Source organism: Caenorhabditis briggsae (assembly GCF_000004555.2).
Source record: "Caenorhabditis briggsae complete genome, chrX, whole genome shotgun sequence".
In the NCBI taxonomy this organism is placed as follows: Eukaryota; Metazoa; Nematoda; class Chromadorea; order Rhabditida; family Rhabditidae; genus Caenorhabditis; species Caenorhabditis briggsae.
This window is the reverse complement of record NC_013491.2, coordinates 19,016,902-19,030,162: the sequence shown is the minus strand read 5'-3', so window position 1 is coordinate 19,030,162 and position 13,261 is coordinate 19,016,902. Positions and strand designations below refer to the sequence as shown.

General features: G+C 37.4%; 2 protein-coding genes across 2 annotated transcripts; one reads left to right on the top strand and one right to left on the bottom strand.

Moving 5' to 3' along the window:
* Positions 1-798: 798 nt before the first annotated feature.
* On the top strand, positions 799-4,612 carry CBG07478 (the record flags this gene model as incomplete). The annotated part of the gene is made up of 5 exons (XM_002645739.1): positions 799-867; positions 916-1,071; positions 1,136-1,279; positions 4,312-4,434; positions 4,481-4,612. The coding sequence occupies 5 exons, from the start codon at positions 799-801 to the stop codon at positions 4,610-4,612; spliced, it is 624 nt and encodes a 207-aa protein (XP_002645785.1).
* A 2,450-nt stretch (positions 4,613-7,062) lies between these two features.
* Positions 7,063-7,563, bottom strand: CBG07479 (the record flags this gene model as incomplete). Its single annotated transcript, XM_002645740.1, has 1 exon — positions 7,063-7,563. One exon carries the CDS (start codon positions 7,561-7,563, stop codon positions 7,063-7,065), a length of 501 nt encoding a protein of 166 aa, XP_002645786.1.
* Positions 7,564-13,261: the final 5,698 nt, after the last annotated feature.

The window sequence follows — 13,261 nt, the reverse complement described above, 5'->3', positions numbered from 1 at the left end:
CCTCAACGTTGACGGGTTGATTCGGTTTTGATTACATGAAATACGGTTTATAATGGGCAGATTACGACAGAAGTCCAAAGATAACTGCAATTTTGGTAAAATCCCATTCCTAGGTCTGGTCAAAGAAAAATATTGAACATGCCGAGACCCTGAGGTTTAAAAAACACAAACATACAGCAAAAAAAAACTACCAAATTCAGAGATTTTTCTCAGGCCCCTAATTTTCATTTGAAATGTTTGTAGAACATTTTCTTGGAAATACCGCATTTTTCTCAGTAATCGGCGCATTTAGTTTGATAGAACCCCATACAAAACTTCAACATTGAGTTCAATTATCTCAATTTTTGTGAAAGATATCAAAAATTTGTCAACTGCTGAATTATCCATCATAATATTAACAATAATTTAATAGTTGACAATTGTTTTATATCTTTCACAGGAATCAAAATAATTGGACTCAAAGTTGAGGACTCGAGTTTCTATCAAGGTATTTTTGCTGAAAAAAAAATGACTTGAAAGAACAGGGTTTCACATTTATTTTTTTTTTGCTGTTTCAAATGGAATTTCTGTTTACAGATTGCATCGACACATTAAGGCTGCTATTTAATTTCCAACTCATGAAAACTTTCAAACTGAAAAGCTAGAGCTGCTCGGCAAAGTCACTGTCACCCCCTGGTAGTGTTCATACAGAAAGACATAGGTTAGGGAAAATTTTCAAACTTTTTCAGTTTTCGTCATTCTCCGCCCATCAAAATTTTCAAAAAAAAGTTGAATAAATGTTCTCGAGATTAACCTCCCATGTGTTTCATTTTTTCTCATAGATTTCATATACAATATCATACAAAAGAAAAACCGTTCCGATGCGAGGTGAGTCTGGTTTTTGGGATAGTTTGATGTTAAACTGTAAATGTTCAGGAGCCTGGATGCGACAGAAGATTTTCTAGACGTTGCTATTTGTACAGCCACTTGAGAAGACATTCTAAGACTAAACCTTTTTCCTGTGATGTTTGTGGAGCTTCATTTGAAAGGTTCAAAAAGAAATCCACACATATGCACGAGGAACATCCAAAAGTGAGTTAATTTTCAAAGAGAAAGAGACAAAATGAGGTCCATTATGCAAACTTATTGCTTGCAGAAACCACTTCTTTGTACTGTTGTCGGCTGCGGAAAACGATTCAGGTGTATCAGGTACTTCGAGAAACATCTCCGAAATAGTCATGGTTTGGAACCATCCATTATCAAACAAAATCATTCTGAACAATTGACAGTGCAGGGAAAAGTAAGACCATAAACACAATTTTCTGAAATTTCTAGGATCACACTTGCAGAACACGGGTAACTGTACCCAACAACGCAGAAATTTTTGAAACAATACGGATCTATCCACCAAAACTCCATTAGCTTCGGATTGGCGTACATACGACAAATTATGATTTTGAGCAAAATAGAATATATAAAAAACGGCTTAAACTTATATTTATAATTCTCCTTTTTTGTTAGTGTGTTTATTTTTTATTTAATTCTTTTTCTTTTTTCTAATATGCATTTCATGGTATTTAATTCCTTTTCTGTGCTAGAATGTAATACATATTTTTCTCTATATCACACTTAACCGCTGATAATTATCTTGAAAATGATTAATTCTAAAAGTTGAGCAAGACTTTTCTTTGAACTTTTTTTCGGAAAATCGAATATTCCAGTTTTCTTCGACTTTATTTATAGAGAATCGGAGAATTTAGGAGTAGTAGGATGTCTCCGAAATTAGATAATAACGATCCGTCGGAAATTTTTTCCGAAAAAAGTGCGAATCTATATCTGCCAGAGAATTTATCTGAAGTTATCAACAAAAAAACAGAGATGAGCGGATATCCGATTTTCCGATTTTCCGACTCCGACCAAATAACAAACATGTAGCCGGCACTGTTGATGATCCGTTTTTGGTCGGATATTTATGATAATCACCATGAGAACTATACAATTGTTGAGTTTCTCCGATTTTATTGTCAACCACTTTTCTACTAAAGCTTCCTCAATATTTCAAGTTCAAGTAACAAAAGAGGTTATATTTTTAGACATTTGTCGGCCGAGAGACATTTTTCATCTCTCATGTAGGTATAACTAAAATAATTGGTACTCGGAGGACCAAATACATTTTTGATATCGTCGGATAGGGTAACATGATTTCATGCGTGAGGATTTTTTTTGTTTAGTTAATTTAAATTATTGATAAGAAATCCGTGAAAAACACAAATTTTTGACGCTTTATCAAATAAATACTAATGTTACTTTTCAAAACAATGAAATTCTCTTTTCTTAAATAAAATTTCGAAAAATATGTTCCCTACTTTCGCCTCCCAATCGCACATACTTCAAGGACATCTCCACGAGTTCAAAAAACAATCTGGGAGACCTCCAGACATTTTTCCCCGGACAGCTGTCTATCATTAGTCGGTGTCACATGTCTCTTTCGCATCACAGCTGCCCATCTGATAATTGGGAACGAACTTTTTGGAATTTGCTTTTCACAAAGTACAAGCTATCGGGTGCCAAGTGTCATTGTCAGAATGGAAATCAAAGATTAGGAAAAATCGAAATTCAAGAAAAAGAGAAGTGGAGAATGAGAAAATCACGTGATCTAGGCAAACAAATCCAATGTTAATTAGAGAAAATTTTTGCGTGCTGTATTATAGATAGAAACTTGACATGCACAGAACAAAAAATCCAACGTAATTAAGCATTTTCCAAGCAATTTTCTAGAATCCCATCCATTTTTCATCGTAGTGTAATCATTTCTCTCCTGCTACAACATGTATCAGGAATGTGTGAACACGAAGTTGCTAGCATGATACAAAACATCAATTTATTTGGTTTTATGAGAAACGGAAGCGTGCTGATTTGTTGCCTTTTTTTGCGTGACATTGTCAACTTTCAATAGGTTTCTTACATGGTTCTTCTTTGAATGCCAAGACCTGTAAAACATCTGACCTTGATTAGTTGAAAATTGAATTTACTGTCTTTTCTCTATGTCCAGCCAAGCCGTTAACTTTGAGCTCAATTATCTAAACTCCAGTGGAAGATATCAAAAATTGTTCAATTGATAGAATTTCGGTGTTATTAAGACAAATAATTTATCCGTCGACCAATTTTCGATTTCTTCCATAGAAACCGAGATAATTGAGCTCAAAGTCCACGTATAGAGTGGATTGCTTGCTCTAATGAAATCCCACCATTTACACGCACTTTGAGCTTAATTGTCTCGGTTCCTGGGAACAATAACAAAAATCTATCAACAAGTAACACACCCTTCACGTTAAATTCAAGCTCCACACACGAATTGTGAATTCTGCACCCCAAAATTGATTTGTTCCCTATTGTAACCCTTTAATTTTTGTTTTGCACAGTTTTTTATGAATTTCATTGCACGGTGTTTCATGACTAATAGAAAAGGGAAGACTTTTGCAATGTGCAAGATGACGATTTGATTCGCAGGGAAAATTACAAAAAAAGAGAGCGTGGGAGATTGAAAAACGGATACTGTAATAACACAAATAGAAGCCCACGATTTACATGCACTTTGAGATCAATGACCTCGGTTTTTGTGAAAGATATCAAAGATCTGTCAACTAATAAAATATTGGTAATATTATGATAAATAATTTATTAGTCGAAAAATTGTTAATATATCTCACAGGAATCTAATTGAGCCCAAAGTTGACGGCAAGGATGAAATCTTTTGGAGGAAATACGGTATGCTGATCACAAGACTTGTCTGAATTGAACCAGTAATCGCCGACGATTGAAAAATTTTGTAGAAATCCCTCGGGCCGGTCAAAAATCTAAATTTAGCATTTTCAGTTCCTTGTGTACACACATCACCCCATCCAGAGACAGTTTGAAATAACAACTGCCAATCAGAAGTACTTAAATTTTCAAATTCAATTTTTTATTGTCTCTAATCATTGTCTTTCCCCTACCTCCCTTCATTACTTTTAGTGATAAGAACTGATAATGCATTTTTATGTCTGTGTGAACGACATGCGGTAGACATACTACGCGTAAATTGGCAAATGTGTAAAACTATTTGATAGCGCAATAGTCTCAAACCCTCAAAATCACGCGATTGCGTTCTTTGAGCGGATTCCCAAAAGTTGTATGGCGGCAGAGTCTCTGAAGGTGTTCAATTATCCATAATGACGTGACACCGATAATCGTTTTATGTGGGTGTCTGAAGACAATATTGTGTGTGTGTGTGTTTGTGATTCCAAACTGGCGCCAAATGATCCGGAAGAAGTGTTTGGTTAAACTTTGCAGACGGAGAAAGGGAAAAAATTCAAATTTCCGCATACAAAGGGTATGAAGACGAGTTTCCGGACACGTGAGTCAGAACATATATTAAATCAGACTGTTCCGAAAAAGGTTAGAGGAAGTCTGAATGTAATTTTTCCTCTATATTCTTTTTCCATCAAAAATACATTTTCAGAGAGTTACAGATGTTCAAAAACATTTTTGTTTGTTTTTGGCCATTTTGACCATTTTCAGGAATCTGCAGCTCGACTGTAAAGCTGTTGATCACTTTGAAAATTTTATGGGGTGTAAAACAAACCTAGATTGAAAATTTTGCGTTCCGGGATATTTCGAAAATTCCTAGTTTTCCAGCTATTTTTGATTTCTAAAAGAAAACTTTTTCGCTGGTTTTTGAACTAAAAACTGGTAAAAATGGACCTTTTAGAAATTGGTAAATAGATGAAGAACTATTTCAAAAAATTCTATGAATGCAGAGTTATCAATCTATATCTGTTTTAAACCGATTAAAAATTTTAAAATGATCAGAAACTTTTAGATCGCGAGTTCACTTTATTGGGGGTAGCTGCTGATTACGATAGTGTCTTCAGATTTCCAAGAAACCGTAGTTAAAAAGTTACATACTGTTCCATTTTCAAAAAACCAACATTTCTAAGGACCTGTTGAACTTAAAGACAGAAAAATCTAATTTGAAGGGACAAAAATTATCCAGAACCATCCAGAGCCTCAAGTTTAGTACAGTTTAAGAATTATGGAAAGGTAGTGTGCCCTGTTCAGCCCTATTTGTACTAAAAATCGGAAAAAATCTCTTTTAGAAATCTACAAATATTTGGAAAACTAGAATATATCAAAAAATTCTGTGAATGCAAAGTTTTCAATTTGATTCTGTTTGACAACCTTTACATTTTCAAAGTGAACGGAGACTTGACAGTCTCTTGAAAATGGTCAAAATGGCCTAAAATCTACTGGATCTGTTTCTAGATGCATTACAGAACTAATCTGCTCTATCAACATTGTCTGGTCGCAAAATTCTGATAAAAAAAACCGTAGTTTCTTCGAGATCAAAAAACCACGGGACCTTTTTGACGACCTGTCAAAAGGGCACATGCCTCGCCCATCGCAACATCTCTCTTTTTCTCTCTCCGGCTGTCAACAAGACACTCAGGGTCGACGAACTCCTATTCGGCGGCAGAGAACAGTTTTTGTCTCTCGATTCCTCCCAATATCTGAACCAGGAACAACTCAACAGTTCTTATCAGCAACTCTTGTGACACCAACCATATGTTCAAAACATGTTTACCCTTTTTTAGAAGTTTATTCTTTTCTTTTAAAAATGAAAAATGAATCAAAATATAGAGTCAGAATGGTTTCAAAATATCCATGGATAGCTGAGTTGTGCGAGATAGTACGGGGGGGGGGGGGGGGGGGGGTGGAAAGAAGTGATGGATTGCTACAGAGAATGTGACTATACAGATTTCTAGGTCCCAAATATATATAGAAATTATATGTTTGCGTCTGATGACAGAGGATGGCGTACAGTTCCCATGCGCAGAAAAATAATACGAAAGAAATCCCAGACAATAAAAGGTGAGAAGCCGATTCCCCAGTTGGGAACCTCCCAAGAGATTATAATAATACAAATGGATTCGGGAGAGCGGTAAAGGCAAAAAGGTAAGGGCAAAAAATAGCGACGGGGGGTCAAATGTGGGTAGATTTAGTGAAGAGGGGTCATACAAAGCATATTGGAAAGGTATCAGAATACAATTGAGGAATAGAGTACAGAAGACAGAAAGCAGAGAGGTCAAAATGGTACGGGGAGAGCAGTAAACGGGGGTCAAAGGGATTAGTATAAAAAGAATATGTTGTCGGCAAAACGGTTGGGTGAGTTGATGAAAATGTTTCGGGTGATGTAGATGGTGTTGTAGATTTGACGGAAGGCGGCAGAAGAGCAAATACGAATGACGGTATCTGAAAAAGAGGATACTCAATCATGGGATAACGGATTGTTTACTGTAGCCCTTCTAAACGATTCTCACTATTTATCTACAGTATCTTTCTAAGGAAGTTCCCACCGCTATGCTAATATTACATAACCAGAATGTTCTTGCATAAACTACCTTAATTTGCATAATAAACCTCTCGAGTTACAGTACTAGTCAATAAGATCTAGTTGATTCTTGGCATTTTCACGTGTCTGTAGCTCAGCTGTATAGTTTCCAATCAATTTGAAAATTTCAGAGGATGTAAAACAGACCTAAATTGAAAACTTTGCATTCACAGAATTTTTGAATATTCCTAGTTTTTTAGTTATCTGCTGATTTCTGAGACAAACCTGTTTTTCACGTTTTCAGGGCTAAAACGGGCTAAAAAGAAGTCTCTTCTAGAAATCGACAAAAAAGGAATTATTTAAAAATTCTGTAAATTTGAAGTTATCAATCTAGGTCTGTTTTACACATTTTCAAAGTAATCGGAAACTGGAGCTCTAGACTCCCGAAAATGGTCAAAAAGGCCCAAAATCTACTCAAAAATACATTTTTGCAGATCTCATTGACCAGTACTGTATCTACAGTATTTACAGTATTCTTCTTAAGGAAATTCCCACCGCTATGCTAATATTATATAACCAACATATTCTTGCATAAAACTCCCACAATTTGCATAATAAGCCTCTTGAGTTACGCTATATCCTGAATTACGTCTCCTTCTGAGAACCCTGTTGTAATATGCACTCACCGGTGTTAGACAGAAAAGATAAATCGTTCAGTTGAGTACAAGATGGCGATTCGAGACGCGTCTGATCAGTTGTCGCAATTGGAGCTCGTTCTCAGCCAACAGCTGTTCGAAAACGTCTTCACTCATCTGGGCAATCTTCTCTGGCGTTATCTCGGAGGTCATTTCTTGTGTTTTTTGTTCGGCAACAGCTGGAGCGGCGGCGGTAGTGACGTCATCTTCTGGTTTGGCAATATCAGCTGGTTGGACCATACGGGAAGAAGTAGACGGAGCATCTTCAATCATGTATCCAGAGAATCCGTCTTGCAACATCATAAATACATCGTCCTCATCGTCATCGGTTTGCTGATTCTGCTCGATATCGTCCTCATCGTCACTGATGTCTTCCTGACGACGAAGGTTCCAGTGCCATTGCTCAACATATGAAGCGTGATCGTATCTGTTGGCATAGGCGATGTTGATCGGAGCTGACTGCATACGAGTCGACGATAGGGATGAAGATGAAGAATCGTGTACAATTGGACGGGCCATTATGACTTGATAGACTTGATGTGAGTAAGAAGTTGAAGAAAGAAGGGGACCCAAGCTGGAAAAATGGAAGAAAATAGAAAGTGTTTATGAATAAATAGATAACAAGAACAACGAAGAATCATATGAAGGGTGGCAGACAAGATAGCACGAGAAAAAAAGGTCACATGTCCTATGTTTCAGAGATCAAAATGGATCGAGAGAAGAATCGAGAAAAACATCATTAGTGACAGCAGTTCAAAAAAAAGTCAAAAAAATCTGATGGGGTTTGAAAAGGAAACAAAAAGCAGCGGCTGATAAGAACCGTGCCATATGGCACCTGCGACCCTGCAACCCCCAATGCTATTATCATTCAAAGGGCAACAGAGGAGAGGAAGAAGAAGAATTGTGCATACACATACACACTTACGTACTCGTGTACATAGAGAAGAGGAGGGGTCCTTCACCACCATCACCATCGCCACCACCGCCATCGAAAAAGTGGGTGTGGTGAGGGAGGGCAGGACCCGCACAATGACGAGCCAATTGTCAAGGACAAAAGCGAAACTGATCAGAAGGAAGAGTTTGGGATGAAAAAATGGGATGTCTGCGTCTCGCGTCAAAATTAGGAGAGGGAGACGGTTCTAACGGAGGCGAGGGAGGAGTGTCGAAAAAACTAAGAGTGAATGGGGGACACACAAAAAATGAGACTTGGGGGCGGAGTCTATTCAATAACACCACTCTCTATGGTTATCAGAAGGCATGGGGCGGGGCTTGGTTATCGAAAGGGAGATGGCTCTTTGATAATGGGAACAATAGAATTAAAAAATGTCTGGGAAGAGTGAAGAATCAGAAAATGGAAAATCGAACCTGAAAAACCGAAAATCGATCCTTAATTAATGGAAAATAAAACTGACAAATTGGAAAATAGAGTCTAAAAAAATAGAAAATCGAATCTAAAAAAGGAAAAATCGAATCCAAAAAATAGAAAATCGAACCTAAAATGATGGAATTTTTTTAATTTTTGGCAATGTTCCCTATTTTCAGAATTCTGGAGCTAGGCTATCTAGTTTCCGATCTCTTTGAAAGTTCTGGTGGGTGTGAAACATATCTAGATTGAAAACTTTGTACTTACCAAGTTTGTTGAAAATTCCTAGTTTTTCAGCTATTCGCCGATTTCTGAAGGACACTGATTTTTGGATTTTTTGTACTGAAAATGTGAAAATACACGTGTCTTTCAGAATAGGACAAATATCTGAAAAACTAGAAATTTTCGGAAATTCGGTTAATGCAAATTTTTCAATCTATGTCTGTTCTAGACCCTCTAAACTTGTCGAAGTGATTAGAAACTTGACAGAAGAGCTTCAGACTCCTGAAAATTACCGAAAAGCAACTGAAAAATGAGATTTTGTATATCTTATTGACCGGAACTGTAGATTATAGATAAAATAATTTGAAGGAATTCTAAACCTGGACAGATACAAAATTTCTCATTTTACGGGAATATCGAAGGAGACGTGTGATCGATGTGAGTCGCAAAAGAAGCCGTAAATCACTGGAGATGGGACGACATGGGTCGGGTCCGTTGATAGGAGTACAACATTGTGCGCTCTAGATGAAGGTGCCCTATTTTCTTCAGAATTGGTTGAAATAGAAGTTGAAAATCTTCACTTTCAGATACGATTTTAGTCAGACCTCTGTGGGCCGAAACGTAAAATAATAACTTAATGTTAATTGGTTCAAAGAATCTTAGAAATCGTCGGATAAGTTCTCAGGTCATCATAACTAACAAGCCAAGTGGCCAAAATTGAAACACTGCCCAACGTAATCCTTCTGGGAGAGTCATCAACTTCAAAGGAACACCTCTTCCCCCTTTTACTGTCTCTTACGTCAACACGTCTCATAGCTCATATCTTTTGAATGCGTCGGATTACGATAGTTTCCCCTTTTTCTAGAGAGACGCTTTGTCCCACCGCGATCTTCCGATTTTATCGGTCTGAACGGTTTGGCTGGGCCGCTTTTTTAACGACGCAGAAATCTGCATTTTGCAGATTTGTCTTAGATTTTCCGAGATAAGAAATATCTTTTTTCTAAGAAAGAGGAGAAAATGTGCAATCAGCAGAATGGGAAAGAAAAAGTGGGCAGTTGAAAAAACAGAATAGGTTTTTAATTCCAAAAAAAATGATAAAAGCAGACAACGAATTGAAAATTAGTCTAGGTCCGATTAGCAGTACACCTAAACTTTCTTAACCGACCCATTCTAGCAGAATAATATCCTTGCCAAAGCACAACACGTCACAAACATCTGAGAAAGCTGCCTACTTCAAAGAGGAGTTCTTAGGAAAACAAAGAGCGGAAAAACCAGTAAATGCGTTCTTATGAGTGGAGAAATTGGCAAACAGTTTTCTATGTACTAAGTTTGCACTTTTATGCCAAGTTCAGGTAATCGGACACCTAGTGGAAGTCAGCTGATATGACGTTTCATTTTTATAGAACTAAAACAAGGGAATGGAAACAATACAGATTCCTGGCTCAAAAAAAAATGAAGGGAGGGCCTCTGCTGCGAAATGGCGAGCGAGAGAGATGGGCGAATATTAAACGTCGATTCGTCGGAAATGATGTTTGCTTACTTTTCCAGGAAAACGATTTGTAAGTCAGTCTTCGATTCGGAAAAAAATGCAACACTGTGTTTTGGGAATCCTAAAATGATCATCTTCATTTCTCCAGCTACCACCACGACCTCCCCGCCTTCATAAGTTAAAACTCTCTCCTCCCATTTTTTGTGTGTGGCAACTATTTCGAAAAGTTTCGTATTTTTTCTCTCTCTCTCTCTCTCGGGCGAGACACGGAGAGAAGCAGAGATAAGCAGATAGGAGGGCGAGAGAGAAGGAAGACAGATTTTTTTGGGGCTGCTGCTGCATTTCTCGTCCTCTCGGTCAACAACCACACGCACACACATAACACATACATCTTTTTTTGCCTGTCTTCCAATACACGGGAGTAGTGAAACACAAATACAGGCGGAGGAGACCCCAGACGGGACACCCCTCCTTCAGTAACCGTCCGTTGTTTTTTTTTTCTTTTGGCAGAAAGAGAAAAAAAATTGGGAAGGAAGGGAAGAGTTGGCGAAAAATGGGGGAGACAAGTAATGGAAAATAAGATGAACAGTGAATTTTCGGATCATATTGATTTAAGAAACTTGAAAAAAAAAACAGAAACACATTCTTCAAACTCTTTGGAAGCTCTAAGAAGTGAACCAGCTCGAAAAGAAGAATCTTCAAACTTGAGATTAGCTCAGAACCTGGAAGCACTTACTTTATCAAGACGTTTCAAGTGTTTCAGCTTTTTGAAATTTTGAAAATAAAAAAAAAACAGTAGAAAAAACTCCTCCTACTACTAAACGTTAACAATCGCTGCCAATTTCAAATCAACTGTCACACCTAATTACTCAAATTGTACCTAATTACGGTGGGCTTTCGCAACATTTGAGGCTGCTTTCGTCTGTCAGTGATCGCGTTTTCAAATAAAAACATTCATAGGCAAAAAAACTATTGATAAGAAGAGCCTTAAACAATAAGAAGGGTTGGACGGCACGTCTTCATCTGGGTAATGGGTGAGAGATGAGTTGTATGCATAGGATCTTCAAGTATGCATAAGTCCTAGAATGACTACAATGGCGTATGGTCAGAATTGTCATGTATTCAGTTTACGAAAAGGAAATGTCCAGAAGAAGAGTATTTGAGGATTACTAAATGCAAATTTAGGATTAATTGAAAATCGAGTTATCAAACATCTGATATCGTATTTGCTTGAAGTGCACTTTGAGCTCAATTATCTCGGTTTCTGTAAGAGATATCAAAATTTTGTCAATTGATAAATTATTCATCATGATATTGTTAATGGTTTACCAGTTGACAGATTTTTTAAATCTCTCACAGGAACCGAGATAATTGAACTCAAAGTGCACGTAGAGGGTCAAGTCTTTTACAGAGCAAACCATCCACACTGTACGCGCACTTTGAGCTCAATTATTTAATTTTAATTTAAGAGCTCAATTATCTCGGTTTCTGTGGAGGATATCAAAACTTCATCAACTGATAAATTGTTCATCATGATATTATCCATTTTTTATCAATTGACAGATTTTTGATATCTCTTACCAAAGCCGAGATAGTCAAGCTCAAAGTGCGTTTATAAGGTGAGCTTTCATTGGAGCAAGAAATCCACCCTTTACATGAATTTTGAGCTAAATTATCTCGATTTCTATAAGAGTTATCAAAAATTTGTCAACTAATAAAATGATCATCATGATATCGCAAACATTTTATCGGTTGACAGATTTTTTATATCTCAAACAGGAATCGAGATAATTGAGCACAAAGTGCTCGTGAAGGGTGGGCTTCTATTGGGCTTTTATTTTCTATTGCACATACAGGATCCCTTTTTCAATGAGTCACTCACTATCTCTTTCCCCTCCTTTTCACATAATTTTCCTTGCAAATCAAATCGTTGCAAAAGCAAATGTCTTCCCTTTTCTATTATTCATGAAAAACTGTGCAACAAAAGTCATAAAAACTGCGCAAAACAAAAATTAGAGGGTACAACGGGGAATGAAGCAAGTTGAGGGTACAAAGTCCACAATTTGTGGGGGCCGCTCAGAATGGAAGTATAGGGTGGGCTTTTATCCGAGCAAGTACGGTAGTTATTTTACAAAAAGATAATTAATAGAATGAAAATTCAAGTTCTATATCTGGTAGAAAGCTACTTCTGAAAAAAATTGTGCTAGAAAAAATTGCTAAAATAGATTAAAATGGATTCAAGAATAATTTTCAAAGCAAACAAGTTTGAAAGCTGGTCTAGTTCGGATTACTCCCACGATTTTCAAAAAAAAACTGCCGTTTTTCAACTATTTGACCAGCTGTTGTAGGCAATAATCCAAGTGAGAGTAGCCTTGACAAAAAGTGATCTCTCTCGGCCGAATAAAATGAAAATTTTGAGTGCCAGCCGGGAGGTGAAATCTCTGACAACCTTCAGACACCTTTCCCGATTCGTTTTCAAACTTTCTCGCCTCACCTTTTCCTACCCCCCCCCCCCCATGTCTCGATGTATTGTCTGTGGGTGAGTGTTGCAAATCGAACCCCCCCCCCCCCAGAGATCTCAAAAGGGCATCAGTCTCCTTTCACTGTGTCTGTCTCATAGTCACCACCACCGTCACTTTTTTCTCTGCTTATGACGTGAAACCGGTCCCTTTCAATTCTAATGATGACAATGCCGACAGAGGCGCCTCGGGCCGTCGGCATCCCGCCTTTTAAGTCCATTTTATGCTATATGCGTAACCGAATTACAACTGTCGGAAGGAGGTGATAATCTGATTGATCTATTACACGAGTAATGGTGATTGTGTTCCGCAAGACAATGATCTTTTGATTCTAAAATTATGGGGAACTACAGTACCGGTCAAGAAGATTTAGAAAAAACGGGTTTTCAGATAACATTCGGAATTTTCAAGAGCCAGAAGCTCGGTTGTTAAGCTTCCGATAGTTCTGAAAGTTGTGGAGAGTGTAAAACAGACCTAGATTAAAAATTTTGCATTTCCCGAACGTTTTCAGTACAAAAACGGGTCAACCCCTTTCAAACTTTCCGAAGTAATGGGAAACTTGACAGCCAAGCCGTAAATTCCTGAAAATGGTAAAATTAGTCAAAACCCGAGTGAAAATATGTT